Source organism: Crinia signifera, chromosome 8 (genome assembly GCF_055691185.1).
Source record: "Crinia signifera chromosome 8, ASM5569118v1, whole genome shotgun sequence".
NCBI classification, from domain to species: domain Eukaryota; kingdom Metazoa; phylum Chordata; class Amphibia; order Anura; family Myobatrachidae; genus Crinia; species Crinia signifera.
Genome location: NC_139224.1, coordinates 130,378,754 through 130,406,472, shown reverse-complemented (window position 1 = coordinate 130,406,472; position 27,719 = coordinate 130,378,754). Strand labels below are relative to the sequence as shown.

At 42.1% G+C, this 27,719-nt stretch overlaps 1 protein-coding gene across 1 annotated transcript; it reads right to left on the bottom strand.

The window, feature by feature from the left end:
* Positions 1-1,499: 1,499 nt before the first annotated feature.
* LOC146027100 (uncharacterized) lies at positions 1,500-27,719 on the bottom strand. The gene is made up of 7 exons (XM_083158089.1): positions 27,649-27,719; positions 27,461-27,516; positions 20,026-20,082; positions 16,820-16,861; positions 11,772-11,813; positions 6,481-6,565; positions 1,500-1,681 (listed from the first exon to the last, which is right to left on the bottom strand). The coding sequence occupies exons 1-7, from the start codon at positions 27,707-27,709 to the stop codon at positions 1,668-1,670; spliced, it is 357 nt and encodes a 118-aa protein (XP_083014215.1). The 5' UTR covers positions 27,710-27,719; the 3' UTR covers positions 1,500-1,667.

Here is a 27,719-nt window from a genome sequence, read left to right as displayed (position 1 = left end):
GGTAATGCCAAGGAACTGGGAACACTATGGACACGCAGGACAGAACTATAACCGGCATGGGAGTGAATAACCAGAGGGTTTATATAGTGAGCACAATGTGGTGCTGATTACACATTGCCTGCAGGTGAGCACTGCAGGCTTGAAGCCTAATTAGACATATCACATAGAGTGAGCTGCAATGGCCCAGGCTTACCACTGGAGGCCACAAGCGAGCAAACACAAACACAGGCTGGAATAAACCCAGGGAGCAGAATCCAGGGAAAACAGACACACAGAATATGTGAATAGCACATTACACCGATCCGCTAGAGGCGGATCATAACACCCTTCATGTGAACACGTTATTTATACTGAAGGTCAGTCTTTGGAACCAGTCTTCTGTATAACAGAAAATGTCATACTATATAAACATCCATCTGTCTCTCCATTATATTTTGAGATTGTGACCATCCGATGGAGGGGAACGGAGCTGGAGCAAGATATCACATTATCCTCTTAAAGAGACAGTGCTTCTGTGTTTATTCATTTCTTTTGTTCTCTTTAAGAATTGTCCATAGGTTCCCTCTCTAAGTGATCACTGCTTCTCTACAGGCTTTTTTTAGCAAGAGTTTAGAAGGGAAGTCTAAAAGTGTACTGAAATTATTTACATGTCTTCTTTTAACTTACTTCTGTGTACATAAATTAGTTCCAGGTAGACTCCTTCTAGTGTCTTGCAAGATATTCAACCAAGTCTTTACCTTTCTCAATATCTATGCCCTAACAAGGCACACCACACTTTCTTTAAGTTCCACCTTTACTAACTTGCAATGTTGCCCTGTTTTTGTACCATTTACTGTACTTCTTTTGTAGCTATTCCTAGTTTCCCCCCTAGGCCTAAATCCCACACACTTCTCTAATTGGAACTCTGCTGGGCTTTTTAGGGTAAGCCAGTTAGTAACAGAGTCTGGTATTAAATATTTCTTGGAAACTTAAGAAAAATAGGACATTCCCCATTATGACTTAAGGTGACATTTGCAGGTTAGACATTTATGAAACACGACAATAGACTGGGCTTTGATAATTGGGATCTTACTTCTTTTGAGACTTTTTGTGTTCACATGCAGTTTGTACTCTAACCCCTATTACCTGGCCTAACCCTAACCAGCCCTGGCATACTTCAGAATCCCGGCAGTTGGGATTCCGCTGCTAGAATATTGGTCTCCTGGTGGTAGTCGGGATACTGTCGTCGGTATTGTGAATGACAACATGGTGACTGGCGGATGCTGTACCCATCCTATATACAGTACATCTATTGTAAAAAAACATAGTTTGCATGACATTTAATTTTGAAGAGTGGTAAAGGACAGGTAATTGGGGTACTAAACAAAGACCATACAGCACATACAGTACTGTAGTTGTATTATTGGCATTAGTAAACAAAGTGGTACATTTTCTGTTTGGAGTACATGACATTATACACGAGACAGTGTTTTGGTATTCCCTGTAGCCTTTATTATGCATATTTTCATTTATTATAATTATCCAAAGGAAGTGCAATCATAACAAATTCTTCAATAATCATTTACCAATCAGCAAAATGTAAGGTGAAGAACAATTTTTTGGTGGGAGCTTATAACATTATTATTGAAACAGGATTCTTTTTTCAGCACATTCCAGCATCGGCATCATTACCAGGGTTGATCTAGAGAATACATGAAAGATATTTTTTAGAAATATTAAATAAGTTTTATTTCCATTATTGCACTAATTTATCAATTATTTAATCATACATCAAAATATAAGTAGAAAAGGTTTGTTTGAAGGAATGGAGACTCATATGAATTAGGTAGCTAGGTCAGGGAGACAAATAAATGACTCAGATTGTGTGGCCAGGTTAATAAACTATCATTTAGAATGTAAGCTCTCACGAGCAGGGCCCTCTCTCCTTATGTGCCTTTCTTAGAATATATAAACCTCTGCCACCCTGATAATTGCTTCAATGTCCTGTCCCCTGGTGCACCTATCCATATTAACCATGTACTGTACTTGTCCTAAACTGTCTTGTACTGTAATTTGTTATGTGTTTTTGATTATAACTATGCTCTGTAAAGCGCTGCGGAATCTGTGTGCGCTATATAAGAAACTGTTAATAAATAAATAAATAAATAAATTATGGCTGCTGTAAAAAACAAAACATTTCTAGCAGCACTTGGTTGGCGGTGCTTGCGGAAATCTAAAGTAATGTATTCAAAGTCTACATAGCATAATTTTCCATGGACGCAAAGGAATAGGACAATAAACACTTTTTTTTTTTCCAGGACACACTTCATAATTTCATTATGATTTGCATGTCAACATTTTAATTGTCATGCATTTTGACCGTGTCACCATTTTGACCATGTTGGCAAAATGATTGTTGGGATTCAGAAAGTGGCAGTATTTTGACTGTCTGCCAATAGTCATCAGTATTTTGACCATCTACATTTTCACTGTCGGTAAATAGTATGAATCCCACCCGGAGATGCTATTTTTGCAAATGTTTCTATATTTTGATGTTTAGCTTTATAAAGTTGTAGTTTGTTTTACAAGCACTTATTCAGTTTTATTATTTTAAATATAAAAAATTGTCAAGTTCGCACATGTACTGTAATCACTCCTAGTAGGGATGGCCATCAGTGCAGTCGTCATCGAAGGTTGCCATCGATGGTGATACTGCAACTAGCCCTCAAAAGTTACAAACTATGTGATGGATGACCATTGATAGTTTTACCAATTGATGGTCATTCATTTTTTTGGGACTATCAAGAGGTGGGGGCAAGGCTTCATGGGTATCGGGAGCCGATCTATGCCCCGTGTCCCGGCACTCTGAAAAAAAAAAAAAGATTAATGGAAGGAAACCATCTGGTTGTACCCCATTGATGGCAAAAGTATATGACATCAGCCATAAACCATCGATGATTTTGAATTATCGATGGACGTTGGCCATCCCTACTTCCTAGTTAGACTATAGTATCAAATGTGATTGGCATACATAGTAATTTTTCTGAGCCTGAGGAGGCAGACAGATCTCTGTGGAATGCCTTGATAATTGGGTGAGGAGATTTAAAATTCATTTTAATTACATTTTATTTGACTATATATATTTTTTTTTTACGAGTTTAACTCCCAATTACATTTGTGAATATGATGCTGTTTATTAGACAATATTATTACACATGTATTTCAGTAGAAATAGAGAAAGAAAGAATAAAAAATAATTAAATATTAATTAATCCTTAAAGATAAATGTTATAAGTTCTTGTTAAATAATTAACCCTTTCCACATATTTGGGGATATTCAATTAGCAGTTTACCATGGCTAACGGACCCCTGGAGATACTCAATTTTTGTCGATGGTGGCAGTCATTGGGGATTATGTTTGCAGGCCTGAGGAAGAGGAAAAAAATTCCCAATAACCAGCCTGTTTAGCTCACAAAAATATGCGTTAGGGATCTGAGGGGCAGATTTATTAAGCTCTGTGAAGTGATAAAGTGTCTGGATTTTACCACCGGCCAATCAGCTCTTAACTGTGAAGTTACAAGTTACAGGCTTGGTTTGAAAAATGACAGGTACTGTAGGAGCTGATTGGCTGGTGATAAAAACCAGACAATTTATCTCACTTCACCAAGCTTAATAAATCTACCCACTATTGCTATGTTGCCTGAGTTTCTCATTAATGGAGATATATATATATATATATATATATATATATATATAGATACAAAAGTACCAACACACTCGCCATTCCTAGGAATGGGGTGCAAACAGCACCCACATCCCAGGGTGGGGTGCGGTGGCCTGTGACCACACACTCTAGTAAATACAAACACAGGGAGCCCAGCACTCACTACAACAAACTGACTCACCTTAACATTCAAATAATCAATAAATAAATAATGGGGTTTTAGTTCATGAATTGATCAATGCATTTAAGCTTGCAGCCCATCGCCAAGGGACCCCATTTCACTGCAAGTCCTACACTAACAACTGTTTTTCTTGAGAACCTGGCACCTGCTTACACATCATAGCTAAAATGAACATGTGTTTTTTTTTTTTTCCTGGGTTAATGCTCAACTGCCAAGTAACTGATGGCTTTTATAAGGTGAGACAATCCCAAACACAGCACCTGAATTAGTATTAAAGGGGCAGCTGTCACAGGTTTCAGGTAAATGAGCTTATCTAGGGTGCATGAGAAAGCTATGATCACAGAAACAGAGGTTAATTAAAAATCAACCCTAATATATAGATACAAAAGTACCAACACACTCGCCATTCCTAGGAATGGGGTGCAAACAGCACCCACATCCCAGGGTGGGCTGCGGTGGCCTGTGACCACACACTCTAGTAAATACTGTGAAGTTACAAGTTACAGGCTTGGTTTGAAAAATGACAGGTACTGTAGGAGCTGATTGGCTGGTGATAAAAACCAGACAATTTATCTCACTTCACCAAGCTTAATAAATCTACCCACTATTGCTATGTTGCCTGAGTTTCTCATTAATGGAGATATATATATATATATATATATATATATATATATATATATATATATATATATATATATATATATATATATATATATATATATATATATATAGCTTCCTGCTTTGGCTGTCAGTGCTACACATTAAAACAATCTAGAGCTCCCTTGAAGGCTATGTTGGGGAAGTGGTCTAATTACTAGAAACCCCCTTAGGTTAAGAGAGAGAAGCATGTTTGCAAGAGCAGAAACTTTGGATATAGCATTGGCTCTAGCAGTTTGTTCTAAGGAAGTTTCCAGTAGGGAATGTGTATGTGTATGTCACCCAGAGATCAGGACACAAAATGAATTACTATCCAGTGCAAACATCCATTGGAGGTGGGAGGAACCAGAGGCGGATTTTCCAAAAGGTAACCTAGGCACTCGTCCAGGGCCCAGCAGGTCCCAAGGAGCCCCATAAAGATATCCTGGCCATTCAAAACATTCCCAGAGGATCATTGCAAAACTAATGTAATGTCATAACATCACATGAACCTGCCCACATTCCAAAAAGTCCCTTTGATGTACTTTTAAGTGGAATAAAAAAATGGACACACAATATGGTACATCCACTGTACAGTAGGTAGGCAGTCCTTTTACTTTAAAAATGTCACTGGAATTAAGCCTCTTTCTAAAAGACCTAGAGCTTGTTTCAGATTTATATTCAACTGAACATTTATAGGTAGACTATGCACATGACAATGTACTCTATCGATGCTGCCTGCAATCAGTAGCAGAAAAATATAGTTATATGGATTGTATGAGGGAGGTGGTCTTCAATCCGGTATTTTGCCTACGGCTCCATGAGATCTAAATCCAGCTCTAGGTGGAACTTCTGCGTATGCCATCCATGGCAGCTCCCCTACTCTTGGTCCCCTTTGTGATTAGCACAAGGAGATCTGAGGGTGATTCAAGGAGATGACAGAGACAAAGTTCTTCATAGAGGCCCTTGTGATGTATCAGCCTAGTAACAAGGTTTCTAAGTACTCAGAAAGCCCCCCCCCCCCCCCACGCTGTCCTGTTTGCAGGGAGTGTACTGGCCCTGATTCTTGTGTTACTATTGTTCCTGCTCTGGCACAACTGTGCAGCTCTTCGGTCTGTTGTGTGGAGGGACAACATTAATTAGTTATATAACTGTTTTATTCATGTCTGTTATGCATGTCTAGGTTTTAGGGTTGCAAAACAAAATGTCTCCCCCCCCCCGCCATTTGCTAAACCATCACATCCAACAGTTCTGCTTTTTGAGTACTGTCCCATTATCCTACCAGCACACCACATGCCCCTATTATTTCAGCACACACACAGGGTTCCAAATTTCCATTTGTTTGGAGGAATAAGTGACTATGGTCCAGTAATTCTTCACCATGTAATTATGTGATCTTAAGATTCTAATAAGGCCAATATGTACATTTGTAATTTGTGTTGAACCTGAGCAGTGGGATGGGTAGAATATCCCTTATTCAAAATGCTCAGGACCAGAAGAATTTTGATTAACAGATTATTCCGTATTTCAGAATATTTTTATATCTCAATGATATATCTCGAGTTATCTTGCATTTATGTTGTATAAACACATCAAACACATGAAATACACACAAATATGTTTTATTTGTGCATGAAACAAGGTTTCAAAACATGAAGCAAAGTTTGTGTACAATCTCAGGCGCTGAATTTGAATGCCAAGCAATCATGTCCTTATACTTATTTAGTGCCAGTTACACTTATTTCTGTCACTTTCTGGAATGTATGGTTTTCGGAATAATTTGGATAACGGATATTTGGATAAGGATACGGATAAGGGATACTCAACCTGTAGCACCATATAAAAAAAAGACAAAAGCACACACATACATATATATATATATATATATATATATATATATATATATATATCTATATAACATATATTATATATCACGGACTTTAATTACAGAAATACTTACTACAGTAGATGAGTTTGCTAAGGCGATTGTACAGTTGTTCAGCACATTCTGTGCAGTTCCCAGTAACTGTACATATCTCACATCCCTACAGTGAGAGACAGATTGTACAAGTTTAGTACAATATAAATACTGTAGATAAAACAGAAAGACTTAAGCTAGATACACACTGGAAGACGTGTGTACCCAGCCATTTATTGAGCAATGCTAGGAAGAGGAGTCACTCTTCTAATAAGGCCAATATGTAAAGAAGAAATTTTGAATACTTTCAATTAAATTATTCAAGCGCACAGGGGAGGAGAGGTGACCCATTGGGAGAGGTGACCCCTTGGGAGCAGGAGCCCAGCGGCAGATTACTCCATTGCCTCCCAGAGTTCAACCTCCACCATGGCCCTGCAAAATAACTGTAACAAAAAAAACCTTACAGTTTGTTGTAGGGCCAAAATGTCAACCACTGGCCCTGGCTCTGTCTAAGGGGGGATGGGAAGGGGTTAATTAGTTGTCAGAGGGTAATGAGTTTCCCCACCTCTCCAGGACCACTTTACACCCTGGCTAAAACAACATGGCTGGCAAACTAGCATCCAGCAGTTATTCACTACTTATCTAAGATTTTTTTCTAAAAAATAAAAAGTGATAAAATGATGTAACTAATAGCTTTTTAAACATCTTTTGGTATAATTTGCTTATAAAGTGATGAATTAAGTTTAAATCCCCTTTTTTCATGCAATTGGCTAAAAAAATTAATTCAGAATGTTATTGGCTACACTAACAGAAATATTGCAAAGCCTACGGCATAGGGCACTGCTTTACTGTTTATCAATTAACTAAATTATGTCCTTGTATTAAACAATGCATTTTTTTTATTGAAGTTAATGATTATGGAAGTGTGATGAAATAATGAATTGTGGGTATCAGAAGTATCAGACATAATATGTTCAAACTGAAATTTCAATTGCAGCCAGTATTTACCATGCACAGAAACAAAATAACTCATCCAAATCTAATGATTTGTACACATGGGGGAATTTTAATAGGATGAGAGAATCAGAAAGTGAGAGATTTGGTAAAAAATCTCCTGTTTTTTTAAAGCGGCAATCATTTACATGGCAAAACCAGTTTGATTTTGAAATGCAAATGATTGCCGCTTTAAAAAACTGGAGATTTCCTACCAAATCTCTCAATTTTAGGAGTCATCATTTATGACTCCTATCTGTCTTGCCTGTCATGGGTTCATTTCAGTGTGTTGGTATTCGACTCTCTGGTGGCCTCCATTGGTGAGTCTGTGCCATTACAGCCCAATCTCTTGTGCATTAATGTATGCACAATTCTGACCTCGTTAGCCCGGCTGGGATGGATTGTGCACAGCTGCCTTGATTGCCTGAGGTCTTCTTAAGGCATCCTGACCTGTACAAACCTGCCAGTCATAGCTCTTAGCTCATAGCTCCTAGCCATAGTTCTATGTGCAAGCTTGTTCTGTCTCAGCGTCTTGTACCCTCCCTTGCTTCAGTTCCTGGTGTGTTCCTGGCTCCAGTCGGCTTCCTGCACTCTGGCTGTTCTTCCTGTGGTTACAGTACTGTAACTGGTTTCCTGTGTTCCAGATAAGTCAGGGGTTCTCCCTGCAGCTTTCCCTCTCACCTTAGGTCACAGCAATGACATCTGCTTGTGGGTTCAGCACTGTGGGGTAGATCCGATTCATGTGGGTCCTTCCCTTTCAGTGCAGGGATTACTTTATGTGTTTATACCATCTCTTTGCATTGTTGCATTTGTGATTACTTGTATACCATCGCAGTGCATTGTTAACCCGGGGTTATTCTGGGTCTGCCCCATCCTGGTTAGTCAGTTGTCCTCTTGCACCCTCCTTGCTTTGGCGGACACGGTGTCCCACCTAAGACCAGGCGGCATCGGTGACAGAGCCGACATAACCAGCTCCATCGAACGCGGCTGTTAGTGGTGAAGCCTAGTCCGCCAACTACAAGGGGAGGCAACAGAGTTGGGGGGCAGGTCTGGCGGTATCCTCCAGAGTCCTTACACTCACTTTCTGTATCTCTCTTCTTAAAGCCCTTATTATGGTTCACTCGAAATGGCAAATTCCTTCTCAAATGGACAAAACCATGTGCACTGCATCGGAGGCAGCTGTAACATGTGCAGAGAGATTTAGATTCGGGTGAGTTATTTTGTTTATGTGCAGGGTAAATACTAACTGCTTTATTTTGTTCACTGCAAATTCTCACTTTGAATAAAAACCCCACCCAAATCTAACACTCTGCACGTTACCAACCTGTGGCTCTCATGTTGTTGTAAAACTATACATCCCACCAGGCCATGTATTGCTATTAGGGAATGCTAAAACTGTAGCAGCGCATGCTGGGATTGTAGTTTCACAACAGCTGGAGAGCCACAGAATAACATACACTGTTTGCTGGCGGCACTCACAGATGGCTTGATAGATAAGAACCACTGGACACTGCTGCATACCCTCCAACATGACCCATTCCATTAGTTACAAAATGCACTGTTTCTGGACTTCCCTCTTAATTGATAATTGCAGTCACCTGTGTTGAACTAGTTCCATGATGATAACGATGTTCCAGCAAAGGTGAAGGCAATCCTAAATTAAGGAAGAAGTCCAGAAACAGTGCATTTTGTACCTAATGAAATGGGTCATGTTGGAGGGTATGCTGCTGTCTATATCAACGTTTCAAACTATAATGGCTTTTCCTGACGAAAAAAAGCAATTATAGCTTTGATGTGTTGATATAGACAGCAGTGTCCTGTGGTCTATGAAGCCGTTGGTGAGTTCCGCCAGCAAACTGTGTGTGTGTGTGTGTGTATATATATATATATATATATATATATATATATATATATATATATATATATACACACACACACACACACACACACACATTTCTCCATCGCTCCCCTCACTTTACATATACATTAAGGTAGACACAACAAATTAAAACTTGTTAAAAGACATAATTTATTCTCCAGACACAAGCTTCATATTTCGTATCTTCCAAGAAACATATACCCAACGCGTTTCGTCATACAAATGACTTCATCAGGGGACAGTTTTTCCAAACCCTTTGAATATAGGTTTAAGTGATGGATCCTGTTTTAGGATATTTTTTATATCAGGAATAACACCTTATTCCAGCAGGGGAAAAAAAACAAATTTTAAATAGGAATGAAATATTCAACAGTTACAGTAATGAGCAGTGACCTGGATCACTTTAGCTAGGATCCTGTGTCACCAGTGTCTGAATACTGTAAAAGGTGGTGGACATCATAGAGCGCACTCTATACACTTTTCCCCTATATCTATCTTTTTTTCCTCCGACTAACAGGGAGGATCAATAGAGAGCTGCTATTACTCTTAGCGCAAACAAACGTCTATTTTCTTGATATATATATATATATATTTATACAGGTATATATATATATATATATATATATATATATATATATGCTGTATATCTTATAAATTTAGCTACATCTGTCAATCATGTGTGTGTGTATAACGCTGGGTGGAGTTACACAGCTCCGCCCACCCCCTGGGTTATACACAAACACACACACACAAGCCACATATCCGAGGGACAAGTGACCGCCCCCCACCCTCCCTCCCAGATGTAGCTAAATATATACAAGATGTGATTGAGGATGAAGACAGATGTGCTGCTGCTGCCACCGTTATACACACATGGGGGCGGCATTATCGCGTCACTTCCAGCAGCAGCAGGCTGCGTGAGCCAGATAAAGATGGCGCCGTCCAGCCGCAACATGAGTAAGGCGCCTTTGCGGCTGCATCTCCCGTCATCTCCCAGCACTGTCACAAGCACACTCTCATTCCCCCGGCAATTTCTCCGCCCCCCCCTAATCTCCCACCAGTGTCCCTATCGCACCTCCTCATTCCCTCGCCAGTGTCCCCCATTGCCACCCCCACCCCAAGGTGCACCCCCCCTCCTCAATCCCCCTGCAGCATTCCCAGCCCTACCCCCTCCAATCTTCCAACAGTCTCACGGCACACCTCTTCTTTCCCCACCAGGTTCCACAACTCCACACCCACAACTCTCTCGCCAATGTTCATAGCGCACCTCCTCAATCCCCCAGCAGGTACTCAAGAACCCTTCCTCCACCATATTTGCACCGCCTCAATCCCCTGACAGAATTCCAGCTGCACCTACCTCCTCCCCCACCTTCTGGAATCTCCTGCCAGTGTCCTTAGACCCTCCTCACATCCCATGGCAGCATCGCAAGCATAATTTCGCAGGCAAATCCACCATCCACCGTCCCCATGCACCCATCCACCTGCACCCACACCACAACCCCATGACCTGTCACTCAAAATGTCCACCCCCGCACGTCACAAACCCACACCACACAACCAGAAATACCCTGCATGTCTAACTCCAACACACACAGTATTCCCATACCTGCGACTACCCCAACCACCCCACACCCAAACACCCTCGTACCTCACCCACGATACCACCGCACGCACTCATCCAACCCACACACAGCACCCCAGCATACACTTACATAACCCAACAGCCACACCTCCACCACTCGCAGTACACCCACAACTGCCCATGCCCCACGGCACGACACACACAAACCCCCTCCCTAAACCTGCGCACACCCCCTGTCCATCCCCAACCCAACTACACCACACCCACAACACGCACATGCAGCCCTGCACCTAACCAAACTACACCATGAACACCACCCAACCCCGCAACTGCAACTCCACCTCACACAGTTTCCCACGAACCCGCCACTTTCCCACCCATACCACCCCCAATCACCTCAGCCCCACCCATACCATGGAACCCTCCCCCACACAATAACTGCATTCAAGGTGGCGATATCCTACCCGCCGAAGACGGTGCGGACGGGTTTTAGTAAATTTGAAAATGCGATAAAACGGGGGTTTTACCACATTTTCGGCTTAGTACATCCCACCCATAGTGCGATTACAATTGTATGTTCTGAGCATAGTGAGGTACTTATACGGTGTCCATGCCAATTTATGTTGACATACAGTACACACAAAAAAATATAAATATCATGTTAAACTATTTTATGTCGAAATTTTCCATGACGACATATTGCTTGTGTCTACCTTTTCACCTTGGTGACTTTATGCATGTCGACCTTTTTTATGTACCGACCTTTTCCCTGTCAACCAATACTGGTCGACCTAATTACTGTTGACCCTATGACCCATACCCTTGCAAATAATTAGTCCTTCAATATTATATGAAGCTTAGTTTTGTAGATAAACTTACCACTAGAGTAAGGAGAGTGTTTATGTCACATCGAAGATCCTTCTGTTACGTTAAAAGAAATAAAATGACAGTTACTGTAAAATATTAAAATGCTTTTTTCTAAATGTTGTTCTAAAGCTGGATACACACTTGGCAATATATAATTAAAGATATGAACGATTTCGGTATTACTAACAATATATATAGTGCAAATTGATCCCCATGTACCCATTATATATTTAATGATGCACGCTTCTATGCATCGGTAAAACCCCACCGTCTGTACATGCAGCTTAATCTGACAAAATCTTCAGAGACTTCCTTTATGGAGCGGTGGAGCGGGGACAACAAGGAATGACTTCACCAACCGATATTGTGAATGATATTGGTCAGTGTGTATGCAGTACCCAGTTTGAGGGAGAAATTCAATCTTGATCACAGCTGTCGGGACATACCGGCAGTCATGACCCTGTCCCATTCTTGGCCCGCTCGACAGCAAATCGGCAGGTGGGATTCAATGTCCCGTCTGCCGAGTGTCAAAAAGGTGGTGTCGCCGCGAAAAATGGCCGTGGATCGTCAAGATCCAGCCGTGAGCTCAACAATTCACGGCTGTTCTCAGCAAAACTAGCCAGACTGCTTTTAAAGCCAGGCTCATTTTGACACGTTGCCTCTTTAATGCTGTCGGGAATGACAGCATTGAATACACACCTGCAATTGGAGGCGGAGGCGAGCAGAATCATCCCTGAACAACAGCTCCACGCAGGGCATGTCAATACATATAAGGGGGAGCTTGCAGTAGACATATGCCCGGTTTCAAAATGTATCAGGAGTGATGAAAATATAGTTTAATTAGTCTGATATGGGTCTGATCTCAGGTTGTTTTTGCACCAAATAACGTTTTATTATAACAAGCTTCAATACACACACACCTTGGGGGGTGCACTAACCATTTTCGACACGTTCAGGCATCTCTAATGGTGCCGATGTCCTGTTTGTTTATTATCTAACCTTCAATGGCAGACGTGCACAGATAATTCTCTACGCCCCGCAGCGCTATTCTGACCTGCTTTGCAATTCACGGTCAGGGCAGCCAAACTATGGAACTTTCTTCCTGGTGAGTTGGTGTCACCAGGCATAATTAATACATTTAAAATAAGATTGGACAAACATTTCTTGGTTAAAAACATCCAGGGGTACAAACAAAAATCATAATCTGTCTTTAAAAATATCAGAATACACTACATATAACAAGGTATAAGCTAATAAGCCAAGGTTGAACTTGATGGACGCAATTCTTTATTCGGATTCGGTATGAAATTCCGACGATAAAAATCCCGACACGGTCAAAATCCCGAATGGGTAATAATATCAACAAGGACAAAATCCCGACAATGACAAAATCCCGACAGGGTCAAAATACCGACATATAGAATGTACAGGTGAAACAGTCAACATGACTTTCCGTCGACAGGTCGCAAGGTCGACATGGGTTTTTTGACTGTTTTTTTACCCGAATTTCGACACAGTCGACATGGACACAGTTGGAAGTGAACCGCAGCCCCTCGCTTCGCTCGCAATGCTTTGGGCACGGTGCTTCGCTGCACTCGGCACACTATTTTATTCCCCCACCACACCCTAGTGGATGGTAGGGCATGTAATACCGCCTGTCGGCACATGTCGGGTCAAAAAACAGTGAAAAAACCCATGTCGACCTTGCGACCAGTCGACGGAAAGTCGTGTTGACTGTTTCACCTGTACATTTTATATGTCGTAATTTTGACCTTGTCGTGATTTTAAATGTTGGTATTCTGTCCTTGTCGGGATTTTAAATGTTGGGATTTTGTCCTTGTCGGTATTATGACCCATTCCGGATTTTGACCCTGTCGGGATTTTGACTGCATCCCCTTTATTCACCCTTAACTACTATGTAACTATGTAATAATAATAATAATAATAATGTTAATAATATGTGCCCTGCACCTCCCCCTAACTATAAGGTAACTCTGGAGCGATGCTCTGCAGCCCCCCACCCCCCTTCAATTTTAGATGCAGTCCCATCTCAGGATGCGATGATCTGCAGTCTGCAGTCCCCTCTCAGGATGTGATGATCTGCAGTCTCTTTAATGTCAGTTGCAGCCACCCTATGATGTGATGCCCTGCAAAACCTCATAGCTGGTGCAGGTACCCCTGTGAGCATTACAACACCCCCAAGATGAAATGCTCTGCAGACACCATAGCAGGTGCAGCACGCCCCATATAAGCCTGCACCCCCCACCCCCCCTTCTATCATGTTAAATAGCCCCTGCCCTGCAGACCCCACATCAGCACAACTCCCCCTGTGATGTGATGCTTTGCAGACCCCATATCAGGACCGCTCCCTGTGTTGTGATGCTCTGCAGACCCCATATCACGGCAGCCTCCGGTAATGTGATGCTCTGCAAACCCCATTAGCCTGTACCTACATAGACATACATAATGTATGTTTATACAGAATAAAAACACTATTGATAGTAAGTTAAGTATATCCTGTATATGGTTGCCAGTTGAAACTAGAGATGTGCGGCGGCCACTTTTTCGGGTTTTGGTTTTGGATCTGGATCTCCCTTCGTGTTTTGGATCTGGATTGGTTTTGGCAAGACCACCCTTGCGGGTTTTGGTTTTGGATCTGGATTTTTTTTTTTGGAAAAATGCAAAAAATTGCTAAAATAACAGAATTTGGGCCTGTTTTTTCCCCTAAAGCATTATTGACCTCAATAACATTAGTTTCCACTCATTTCTAGTCAATTTTGATCACTTCACAGCTCACAAAATTGTTTTCATTTACTGTAGTTGGGCCAAAAGGTGATACCGAGGTAGCTGGATGACTAAGCTAAGCGACAGCAGTCGGCATCACATACATGTGGACCTTACACTTCCAACCTGGCACATCTTGGAAGCAGAGCGGCACTTCAGGGGCAGACAGTCTGGCAGTTTAATAAACTACCCCAAAAAAAGAGAAATGCTCCAAAGAGCAAAAAATACAAAGAGGTATCGGCCTTGATATGACTGGTGGTAGCAGCTTCAGCACTTCTATCAGGTTGTTGATCTCCCACTATTTCCTCCACCATCATCCTCCAAAAATGTGTTTTTATTTTATTTATTACTTTTATTTATTTTTCTTACTTTACACTGGACACAGCCTGTCACACTGGACACAGAACCTTGGACACTTGACACAACCCCTGTACACAGCCCCTATACACTGGACACAGCCCCTGGACACAGCCCCTGGACACAACCCCTGTACACTGGACACAGCAGTGCACACAAACAACGGCAGGCGCCACCAATTCGGCTTCCACACCTTACTAAGGAGCCTCCTGCCTGGTGCATTACAGACCTTTCTCCCCATCACGCCAAAACAGCTTCACCCGGTTATCCATTCCGGCGGCTCACAGGGGAAACGCTGCTCAAGTCATGGAGCATCTGTGGACACTGTTCACTCAATTTCAGTGTGCCAGCCGAGTTCTCTACATAAGCGGCAATCCAACAAGCCTTGGACCCTAAGCCACCCACAACACAAGGGAGGCAGGAATCTGCACACGTAAGTGAGCCTTTAATGAATATCTAACTCTTACCTTTGTGCCACACACCCACGTACAAGAGACCACCATTTTTGTGTTTCGTCTTTTGGGTTCTGATTTTTTTTTTTTTAAGCATAAAAACTGCTGCAATCGCAGAATTTGTTTTGTTTTCTTTTATGCTATTATTGACCTCAAAAACATTTCCAGTCTATGCTGAATACCTCACACCTCGCAGTATTGTTTTTCAGCAAAAAGTTGCACCGAGGTACAGTAGCTGGATAACTATGCTAAGCCACACAAGTGTGCCAGCACAAACACGTGGCTCATCTAGGAGTGGCACTGCAGCGGCAGAAAGGATGGCAGTTTGAAAAACTAGGCCCCAAAGAGCACATAATGCAAAGAAAAAAAAGAGGTGCAAGATGGAATTGTCCTTATGAAACCTGTCGGGGAAATGAGAGAGCCTGATCAACCTGCACCGTATGGGATGTACTGTATGAAAGTATTCTACAGGCTGCAGTCCTGAGCTCAGGTGCAGTGGGACTGAACTTGTGTCACCATGGAAAGCTGTGCTGGCTGCAAGTGGCTAGGAAAGATGCGTTTATCTTTTTTATGTCCTCCTCTCGGGGCCTGGAGTTTTCAGAAAGGGGCTACAAATGGTGCTTGGAGACAACAGCATTCTAAAGATGGTCCATGACTGTTTCTGGCTGGGGGATGTCTTGTCCCACCAATATGGGGTGGTTCTTAGCAATGTCTTTGATACACAGGTAGCAGATGTATACCTGTTCTTCATGGAAACCAGGGGCTTTCTTCCTAATGGTACATGTTCACTTAAGAAATGTTTGACTCGACATCTCAAATTGGGAAAATTGGGACAATTGGGAGGTACAGTATGCGTAGTTCTGACAGCTGAATGACACGTCACTTACCCCATGTCTATTGAATGCCTAAGTGTACACTCAGTATTGTGCATACTGTACCTGTGAAGTGTGTGGTATGTATGCCTCTTCCTAATTTATCACTCGACTTCCCAACTATCTACTACAAATAATCATAACATTTTCCACATGGAATCAAAATATAACTAAACAATTACTTGAACACATTTACATGAGGCTGCCTATACAGCATACCTCCCAACTTCTCGGCTCTTTGAAGCAGGACATAGGCACGTGCCTAAAACTAAGGGGAGTGGCTTACTGAAAAGGGGGCATGGCCTATACATGACTCTCCCCGTGAGGCCACGTCCCATTTTGATGCTGTGGGGGCATGGCCCAGAGGCTCTTCAAGCCCCAGCCCCTCTGGCATGCGCATAGCATCTATTTAGTGCTGCTCAGCAGCTGACAGGGGGGACTCCTAACAGCCCCCCGCCAGACACTTCCAACCCCTGGTGAAATACGGGAATGTCCCCGAAAACTGGGACATTCCAGCAGGAATCAGGACTGTTGGGAGGTAAGTATACAGTATGTACAGTATTTTAGGAAATGAATATGAAACCAAAGGTCTTACCACTGCTTGTGTAATATCATTCACAAATTGCTCAATGTTTACCTGTAATGAAACAGTAACAATTAGTTAAGGAAAAAGAAAAAAATAAATGTTTGCTGTTCAAGGAGGGCTGGCTGGGTTTAAAGGAGTCAGATCATAGTCCAAACCACTATTGTTGTGATAGATGAATGTTACTTTAAATAGCTGCATATATAATGTACAGTGTGATAATAATCAGGGTTACTTGTGTATTATCAGGGCGCCCACTAAGCAAATAGCTTAGTGCCCTATTCTGCATAGTGAGATCGCATCGCATCACATGTGATGGGACACCGAATGCGTCCTCTCGACGTCGGGGTGGAGTTGACTTTATAAAGTGTGGCGAGTGCAGCCATGGAGCCCGAAGTGTGGCGAGTGGACACGGATTAGTGTACATGTATTCTGTGTCCCCTTGCCATGCTTCGGGCTCGGTGCGCTTGCCGCATTTTATAAAATCAACTCCATGCCGACGCGGATAGTGGGGGTATGAAAACATAGGGAGGACGCATTCCGCTGCACTCGACATGTTTTGTGGTGACGTGGATAGTGGGGGTGTGCTAAATAACATTGCAGACAAAAATGGTTGGTGAAAATCAATTGGCGCGCCCCCCCTGTTCTCTCAATACATATTCAACACCAAGTGTAATAGTATGATGAACAAAGTACATAGACCTGGTAGTCAGGATACTCCTGTTAGAGAGCAACCGTGGTGTCTGAAATGACAAGAATAGGTCTTTGTCCCTCCACAGGGATAACAGACCGCAAAACACAATAATTGTGCAGCACCTTTAGTAAAATATAAAGGTTTTAATACAATCTTGCACTTACAATTTAGTGACAAGTATAATCGCATAAAAAGAATAGTCCCACTGGCAAGCTCCTACTCTCCTGGACCGATCTCCCTCGGAACTCCTGCAGGTTGTCCGGTCGGCAGATGATGGTAAGCAGGTCCTCGGAAACAGGTGCACATCAGATAGGGACAGAAGATACACTTAAAGTGTTTTGAGCCAAAGCCCTTCGTCAGAAGTGTATCGTTAAACTAACTGTGGCATCCATATATACCCCTCCTAATTGATCTTCATCCCGCATGTCGCACCGGATCACACATTGCATCACATCCACATTGCATCACATCATCTTGTATAGTGGTGGTGTGCTAAATCGCAACGCATGCAATTTGCGTGTGATGCAATGCGATCCGTGGCCAGGGGTGCAGTGAAAATGAACTAGTAACATTGCATCGAATGCAAAATTGCATGCGATGCAATGTCACTACACCGGTGTACGTAGGGGAAATTGATCGCCGTGATAATACACAAGTACCTAATCAGGATTTAGGGGGCTAGGCTACTCCCTAGGCACCGTATTTATGCCCCCTCCCCCTTCTCGCCATGCAATGATTTTTGTCACATTTTTTTACTAGTTTAGAAGAACTATTTTGTATATTGTCAGTGAAATAATAAAACAAGTTATTATCCAGGACATTTAATTGTATTTTTATTATGTATATATTTCCAAAGTAGCAAAGCATCCTTGTTGCCTTTAACTCTTTCAGATCCACAATCTAGTCAGGCTCAACAGCCCTAGTGCTAGTACATTGTTCAACATTCAATGTAGACCATTTTAATAAAAAAAAAGAAAACATCTCAATTAATTTAATCGTTTAAACCAGACTGTTTGAATTGCATTAAAAAAAAAATTGGACTGCAAAAGATTAAAATTTGTGAGATCTTCTAAAGGTAAAATACTTTAGTTTTCCAGTTTTGGACACATTTCCCATGTGCTCTGTACCGAACTCTGGGGCTTCGGCTTCAGAGTGTAAGTTATTCTTTATAGAAGCCTTTGGGCTTCTTTCCACATTGTGCCATCAGAGGGATCTGACCAGATCCCTCCCAGTACCCCTTGTGCACAGATAAGGGAACATTTTTTTTTCAATTATTAATCTTTTATTGAGTTTCAAATATGCATATACAAAAAACAAAACAAAAGAATAGACAGGCATAAAATACATGAAAAGACATAAAACATATAACAATTCTGAGCATTGTTTACAAATTCTTCTTCTGAGTTAATATCATATCTTGCTCAGCTATGCAAACAAACAACAGTATACAAATTAGGTATAGTATTTACACTGTTTTTCCTTATCTGTAGCCGTGGCGGGACTGTGCATTATGGTTACTACATGCACGGAATGCTAAGGCGGGTGTGGACCATGACCCCTTTCTTTTTATAATTTCGCTGTTGTGGGGGGCATACATCACTTGGTAGCACAATGACTACTACATCTTGTTTATACAGTAGCTGCCCTATTCCCCTGACTTTACACTTGTTACTCTGTCTTTTCCTACCGCTTTCTGTTCTATTATTTCTGTCAACATTGGTTACGCCTAAGGATTATTTTGTGCTCTTTTTTTTTTTTTTTACATTTAATAAGATGGGAGTTCTATTGAAGATGGTATGTTGCTCATATCAACCACTCAGATTCTACTTCTTGTTTATTTACCATCTTCTAGAAGATAATAGATAGTCTCTGATTGGTTGCTATGGGCAACATCCCAGAAGTCTAAAACCCAGAAGTGCGGTCATCACAGAAGGACAGTTCTTACTGATACTTACTGATACTAATCCCATATGTTATTACATGTGCAATAAGTATCAAGTGACAGGCTTGATAGTAATAAAACAAACGTCTGAGTGCCGCCCCCCCAGCAAGTGGCTCCCCTAGTCACATGTCTCATATGCCTAATTGAAGTTCACTACTGCTCTGAATGGCTTTACTAATGGCTTTACTATATAGTGTGTATATATATATATATATATATATATATATATATATATATACACACACAAGACAATACATGGCAGTATAGGCTATCACTTGGAAGAAGGCAAAATAGGGAGATCTTTAGTTTAGCAAGAGCAGAATGTTGCCCAACTATCCTAGTCACTGTCACCCTTCAAGGCGACTACACTCCCCCCCACCATGACAAGCATTGCGTTCTGTTCTGCTCAGTCACCTGTATTCAGATGCACTGTGGGACAGAGAGTGAGAGAAAAAAGCTTCCTCTGCCTGTTTCAAGGTTTGGGGCACTGTAGGATACTGTAGATGCACAGAATGTACCCCATGTGGCAATACCATCAATAAACAGGTAACACAATAATTAAATAATGTTTACTGTACTTACAGGCGGAATGTAATATTTTGATAACAGTTGCTTAAATGCTGCAGCTTTATCTGACGACTGTAGAGAAATTATAATCACAATCAATAATACATATTGTACTGTATAAAATGTTAAATATGCAAGAAAATATAAGGAAACATTGGGGTCTGTACTCATCACTGGATTTTACGATGGTGGTCCTGGCACTTGCCAAATTCATTCAACCTGTGCAATGGACCTAGCAGGTGCCACAATAGTCCAAACAACGGCTCTGATCAGACTGCAGGATGGAAAGCCCCCCTCACCAAAGAGGGTACACTGACTGGAACTGGTCTGTATGATGATTGGTGAGGAGGATCATGGGAAAGTGAAGATGAATGATATTAGTTGCTAGGATGCACAGATGGTCAGTAAGAAACAAATAGGGTAAGGGAACTGGGCAAGAAAGAATGAGTTGTGAAAGACTTTTGACTGGATACTAGTTACAAGCCTGTGAAAATGATGGAAGTGGAGCAGGGAGAGCAGGTCCGACACACTACTGGTTATACCCTTATATTGGGTATTCTATCCACCTGTTTTTTTGGATTTGATTGCAGGTGGGGGTGCTATCTTGGACAACCAATGGAATGTATACAAGAAGAAAAGAGAAGAAAAGAGGTTGTACTGTAGGATGCACTCCTTCACATATAATGTTTATGATGTGATTTTTATGATATACAATGTTTTAATAAAGTTTTATTAAAAATGTCCCTTTCGTTTTTCTTTTATTAGGTGAAACTTGAGGGCATATGACGTTTAGACAAGGTGAAATAAGGGGTTAAAAATCACGAAAATTTAACACATACAATAACGGGGTGTGTGGGGAAAAAGATTGAAGAATTGTGCAACTGTAGTGCATTAAAATGCAGAACCTCTGTTGTGCCTTATGTATTTTTTATCTGAGAAACAAGCACTGGTTGAATTCACTGGCTATAGTGCTCTTATTAGCTCTGTGCTTTGTACAGACAGTTATTATGTAATTCTGTTCTCTTGGCACAGAGCCCGGGCTTTTCTCTAAGTGGGATTTAGATACTTGTACAGAGGGTAGTTTATTGCTCAGTCACTTCTATTGAATACAATGTTGCAATAAGACTACTGCAGTGTCTGGTATTTTGTTGCAGTTTAGTATTATTAGAGTAATGTTATATCTATATTAGACGGGTCTGCTCAGTTGTAATGGGTTTAAGCAGAAGTTAACCCTTCTTTCTCTCAGCCAACTGGGTGCTAAATTTCCTTCTGTTGTTTAGATGTGGATAGTTGCCAGATTGGGCTGATATTTCTGTTATTATTCACATCACATTCAAGACCCCTTGTGCATATTAGACCCAAGCACTGCAGACTTACTACAAACATGGTCATTACACCATCTCCTTTTTGAACACCAGATTCGAAAGAAATATTTGTGTAACCCAGTAAGAACCTCTATTAAGGGGACTGGGGGATACCTAGCAGTAAGAGAGCAAAAGACAGTGAGAAACTAACCCCTGCCTAGCCCATTACAGTGGTGCAGATTCACTGCAAATAATATCAACATACTTCTGTGTGAAAATCAGATTTCTAACCCTAAATCATATTTAAATGTTTAATAAACATAACACAATCTAATTATGAATGTGATGTGAATAATAACAGAAATATCAGCCCAATCTGGCAGCTATCCACATCTAAAGTAACAGAAGGAAATTTAGCACCCAGTTGGCTGAGAGAAAGAAGGGTTTACTTCTGCTTAAACCCATTACAGCTGAGCAGACCCATTTAATAACATTACTCTAATAATACTTTTGATGCTTTTCCCACTGCCTACACGGGTAATGACCCGTTTTTTTTAAACGGGTCTTTAAACGGGTAAGAGCCATAAAGACCCTTTCCCACTGCAGCTTTTAAACGGTAAATTACCGTTTAAAATCTGTTTTTGTCACATTCACACTTACCCATTTAAAAACCCGTTTAAGCAGTGTAAAGTTGGGGGGGGGGGGGAGATTTAAAAAAAAAATGGCGTGGGGTCCCCCCCACTGCTGTAACCAGCACCAGGCTGAAAGAGCCGGGGCTGGTAATAAAAAATCAGGAAACCCGGCAAAACCCGGGGTTCCCTGATTTTTTAAAACCAGCCCCAGGCTCCAGGTCCGGGGCTGGTTCCCAAAATACGGGGGACAAAATGACTAGGGGTTCCCCGTATTTTAAGAACCAGCCCCAGGCCAAACCAGCCAGCAGGGTAATGCCACAGCCGGGGGACACTTATTATATAAGTTCCCGCGGCCAAAGCATTAACCCTACCGACCAGTCAGCCTGGCCAGGGGCCCTGGGGGAGTGGGGACCCCCCCAATGAAGGGGTCCCCCCCCCTCCAGGACTTACCTGACCAGGCTGAAGCCTGGTGCTGTCCCCGATGCCCCTGGGCGGTGGACATCGGGCTGATGGAATGGTGTAAAAATAGAATAAAAACTATTGTCTTTTACTGGTGAACTATGCTCTTCTTAGCTCTGTGTTTTGTACAGACAGTTATTATGTAATTCTGTTCTCTTGGCACCGAATTTCTCAGATAAAAAATACATAAGGCACAACAGAGGTTCTGCATTTTAATGCACTACAAGTGCACAATTCTTCAATCTTTTTCCCCACACACCCCATTATTGTATGTGTTAAATGTTCGTGATTTTTAACCCCTTATTTCACCTTGTCTAAACGTCATATGCCCTCAAGTTTCAACTAATAAAAGAAAAATGAAAGGGACATTTTTAATAAAATATTTTACTGTATATCATAAAAATCACATCATAAAAATTATATGTGAAGGAGTGCATCCTACAGTACAACTCCTTCTCTTCTCTTTTCTTCTTGTATACAAAATGTTGGAAGAACAGAACAGTAATGCTAGTGGCTGTGCACGGGCCGGGGACAAATGGAGCAACATTTGAACTGCTCTGTCCCCATAGAGGTAAGGCACAGTGTAAGTCTTTTTTTATATATAGGCATAGGCTATCACTGTATGTTTTTTGGTTTCCTGTGTATAATGTGTCTTTATATATACTGCGCTAATGTGGTTGTCAAAGATTTTTGTTCCCCATTTTATAGCTACTGTATCTCTCTGGTACTGTATAGTGGCTTTCAGATACACAGATATCAGGAAAGGCTTTAGAAATGATGCTATGGTGCCCACACATGATGCAACTATCTCGTCCTATTTGATCTTTTTAAGTTCAAATCACATCGCGTCTAGTTCAAATAGCACAGCGCTTCTTTTCCCTTGCGATAAGTGCTCCCGCAAAGTCAATATCACAAGGCAAAATAGTATGTACATGCAGGTATTTTTGCACTACATTGCATGCTATTGTACTAAATACTATGAAGTGTAGTCAAAATTGGGTGTAATTCAAATGGCATGTGGCTTTATGTGTAATTGGTATTACAAAGTTTGCTAAAATGTCCAATGGGCATTACGGTGTGTGGTATAATTTTGGGCCGTGCCCACTTTTCACTGCGCAGGAGCCTCACCTACTACAAATTGGGGGGGCACGAGACATGCCCTTGCTCCGGGCGCCATGGCACCTAGCTACACCACTGCCCACAGGTTTCTTCCCTGTATAATAACAGGACCCCACAGGCTGCTCCCTTGTATATAACAGGACCCCACAGGTTGCTTCCCTGTATAAAAACAGGACCCCACAGGCTGCTCTCCCTGTATAATAGGACACAACGGGCTACTCCCCTGTATAATAACAGGACCCACAGGCTACTCCCCTGTATAATACCAGGACACCACAGGCTGCTCACTCTGTATAATAACAGCACACAACAGGTTGCTCCCCTTGTATAATAATAATAACAGGACCCCACAGGCTGCTCCCCCTGTATAATAGGACAAAACGGGCTGCTTCCCTGTATAATAACAGGACCCAATAGGCTGCTCTCCCTGTATAATAGGAAACAGTGGTCTGCTCCCCCTGTCTTATAATAATAATAACAGGACCCCACAGGCTGCTCCCCTGTATAATAACAGGACCCACAGGCTGCTCCCCTGTATAATAACAGGACATCACAGGCTGCTCCCTCTGTATAATAACAGCACACAACAGGTTGCTCCCCTTGTATAATAATAATAACAGGACCCCATAGGCTGCTCCCCTGTAGAACAGGACCCCAAAGGCTGCTCCCCCCTGTATAATAACGGGACCCCACAGGCTGCTCCCCCTGTATAATAACGGGACCCCACAGGCTGCTCCCCCTGTATTATAATAATAGCTTGACCCCACAGGCTGCTCCCTTTTATAATAACAGCACCAAACAACAGGTTGCTCCCTCTGTATAATAATAATAATAATAATAATAATAATAATAATAATAATAATAATAATAATAATAATAATAATAACAGGACCCCACAGGCTGCTCCCCCCTGTATAACAGGACCCCACAGGCTGCTCCCCCCTGTATAAAAAGACCCCACAGGCTGCTCCCCCCCTGTATAACAGGACCCCATAGGCTGCCCCCCCATGTATAACAGGACCCCACAGGCTGCTCCCCCTGTATAACAGGACCCCACAGGCTGCTCCCCCTGTATAACAGGACCCCACAGGCTGCTCCCCCTGTATAACAGGACCCCACAGGCTGCTCCCCCCTGTATAATAACAGGACCCCACAGGCTGCTCCCCCCTGTATAATAACGGGACCGCACAGGCTGCGGCCCCTGTATAACAGGATCCCACAGGCTGCTCCTCCCTTGTAAAATAACGGGAGTCCAGAGTCTTACCTGATCTTGTCTGAGCTGCAGCACGGGGAAGTAGGTGGAACTAGTGTGAACGAACACAGAAAGTGCACAATCTCACTCTCTCTAGCTGCCTCCTGCACTAGACATGTCCTCAGTGCAGAAGGCCGGTGGCCATGTTTCTGGAGACCAGTCAGTCAGAGACTGGTCTGCTGTGGCTGCAGCAGCCTCAGAATGTGGGGGCCCGCATACACATCGATTGAGGGGCCCAGGGGGCACATGGAACCCTGCCCCCCAGCCTGCCCCTGCATGCACAATTGCTAGAGCACCAGCCGCCAGATCCGGGCTACTGGCGATGCGCCAGCAATGATGGATCTGGCACCATCTGTACCAAGCTTCAAAAAGTTATAAAATGTAGATTGATAAAAACCATTTAATCAACTCCCAACTGCCATGTCACAGTTTAAACAATGTCAGGCAGTAGCTGGATGGTTGTTTATCACTATCCATTTTATCACTTTTTGAAGCATCTGGCCCCAAATCACATAGCACACATTGTATAGGCTTAGGTTGCACTAGCACCATAAGGGATATTTATACAAATAATACAGATGGTTCTTAAAATGCATCTAAAGGCATATTGGGCACGATTCAGACCTGAACGCTGGGTTTCCAGCAGGTAAACGCCACCCCACATAACTGAAATCCCACTCATGTACATGGCTGTGAACACAGGAGGAATTTCATCTGGAATCACTTACCATCTAATGGATTATCCCCTGAGCGCAAGCGATGTGTAAAGGGCCCCATACATCAGCAATTAATTGTGACAATTTTCAGATATGGAGATGATTGCCACAATTAATTTTAGATGTGTGGGCTCCCCCTTTTGGCAATCCCAATCAAAATCGCCAATCGATTGCTTAATCAGGTTTTTAAACATGTTTAATAATCTGGTATTATCTGCAGATCTTTTTAGATGTGTGGGCATTCCCAATTCGTCTTCTTCATCTATTTACATTATGAACAGCTGAAATGACAATCGATTGGGGCAATTTCCAGATATGAAGATGCAATCTTTAGATGGAAAAATCTGCCGATCACTGAAATAAATCTGTAATGTGTGGGCAAAGTCAGATAGATTGTAAAATCCATTTATCTGGCCAAAATATCCTAATATCTGAAAATCCATAAATTGTGATTGCTGATGTATGGGGCACTTGGAGCTGGAAAGGCCGTGGGGATAACATCAGCGTCCCTACCTCCCAATGGCCGCAGAATGCATAAGCTGTAGTTTTGTGTATGGCAGTGGTTCCAAGATTCAAGCTGGGTACACACCTAAATATTTGTCTGCCCAGTCTGTCTGATAGGAACAGAAACCTGGTAAAGTATTTGAACATATGACAGTAAACGATCTGCTCCGAAATGCTGCCAAACAGACAACAACAATTGTTTGCATACATTTGTTAAATTACAGTGATTTACCCAATTTGTCTGACCGCACATTGTCTGTTAACAGCAGTTGGATGCTAACGGTTGATTGTTATTTGCTCTCATACATTACCAGACTTTTTTTCCCATCATGGGTATGGGTCATTGGGTCGACCAATATTAATTCGTTATGCATTGGGTTGGCATGGCTAAGGTCGACAGGGTTGGAAGGTCGAAACAAGCATTAGATTGACAATGGCTATCGACCTTCCAACCCTGACAACCTTAGCTATGTTGACCTATTTCATGTGTCAACCTAAACCATGTAGACCTTAAGTTGTGGACCCAATGCATGTTGACCTTATATGTGTCCACCTAACAAACATATACCCCCATCATACAGATAAATGTTTCGGTGAGCTCACGGTAAAAGGTTCCCTAGCAGGAGCACAGGAGCACTCATTACTCCCTCACACATATTAAAAGGGAGGTGGACCTAATTATTTCACTTGTGAATCTGTGAGGAGACCTGGAAATGTGCACCGTTGGGGGTCTTTGAGGACGGAGTTTAGGAACCACAAATGTATGTAACATCATACTTGCCTACCTGACCCTCTCCATGAGGGAGAAAATGCTCGGTTCCTGGACTTCCCTGGTAATGTATGATTGCCATCACCTGTGGGGAGCTTGGTAAAGGTGTTTCCCCACAGGTGATGACAATCATACACTACCAGGGAAGTCCAGGAACAGAGCATTTTCTCCCTCATGGAGAGGGTCAGGTAGGCAAGTATGGGTTAAGGTGCGTACACACGGGGGCGATTTTGTCCAAAATCGCGGGAAATATGGTCGCTCAGCGACCATATTGCCTGCAATGGGAGTGTGCACCGGCGATATATCGCCGAGTGCGCGCTCCCGTTTTTGCCCCTGTGGTGATCGCTGGTCACAGGAACATGCTCCTGCGACCAGCTGATTACCACTGTCGGGCTCCCCCCGGCAGTTTCTTTTTCATCAGCGACCATCTCTGGTCGCTGATGAACAGGAGAAACTGAGCAATATATTGCTCAGCCATATATTGCTCAGCCATATATGGCTGAGCAATATATCTCCCCCGTGTGTACACAGCATAACATTCAGCAGATTTGCAGACCAGTTCTTGTAAACTCGTTAGCCTTTCAAGATTAGCAGATCTGTATTTGCTGACAATGATTTGCAAATGACTGAAAACTATCTGTAATTCATGGGCACGCATTGGTGAATTGGGCCATTATTTCATTATTATTATTTACCTTCAAAGCAGTGAGCAAACAGGTATCCTTAGTAGTATTTTCACTTTGGGCATAACCTAAAACATATCAAAAAAAGAGATTACTAGAATATATACATAAAGCACAACACAAAAATCACATTATTTTATCTACACTTTAGAATAGATCCTTACGAATATTTAGGTTAATAAAAATAGAAAGTTACTTACTCATCTTGATAACAGCATAGAGACTGAGAGTAACCAGCAGAATACAGATGTGAGTCCTCATCGTAGAGACT

Coding starts and splice junctions, on each gene's coding strand:
- LOC146027100 (XM_083158089.1), bottom strand. CDS start 27,709: ATGAGGACTCACATCTGTATTCTGCTGGTTACTCTCAGTCTCTATGCT. Junction 11,814..16,819: donor ATGATATTACACAAGCAGTG/GTAAGACCTTTG, acceptor TTAACGTAACAG/AAGGATCTTCGATGTGACAT. Junction 6,566..11,771: donor ACACTCTCCTTACTCTAGTG/GTAAGTTTATCT, acceptor CTCTCACTGTAG/GGATGTGAGATATGTACAGT.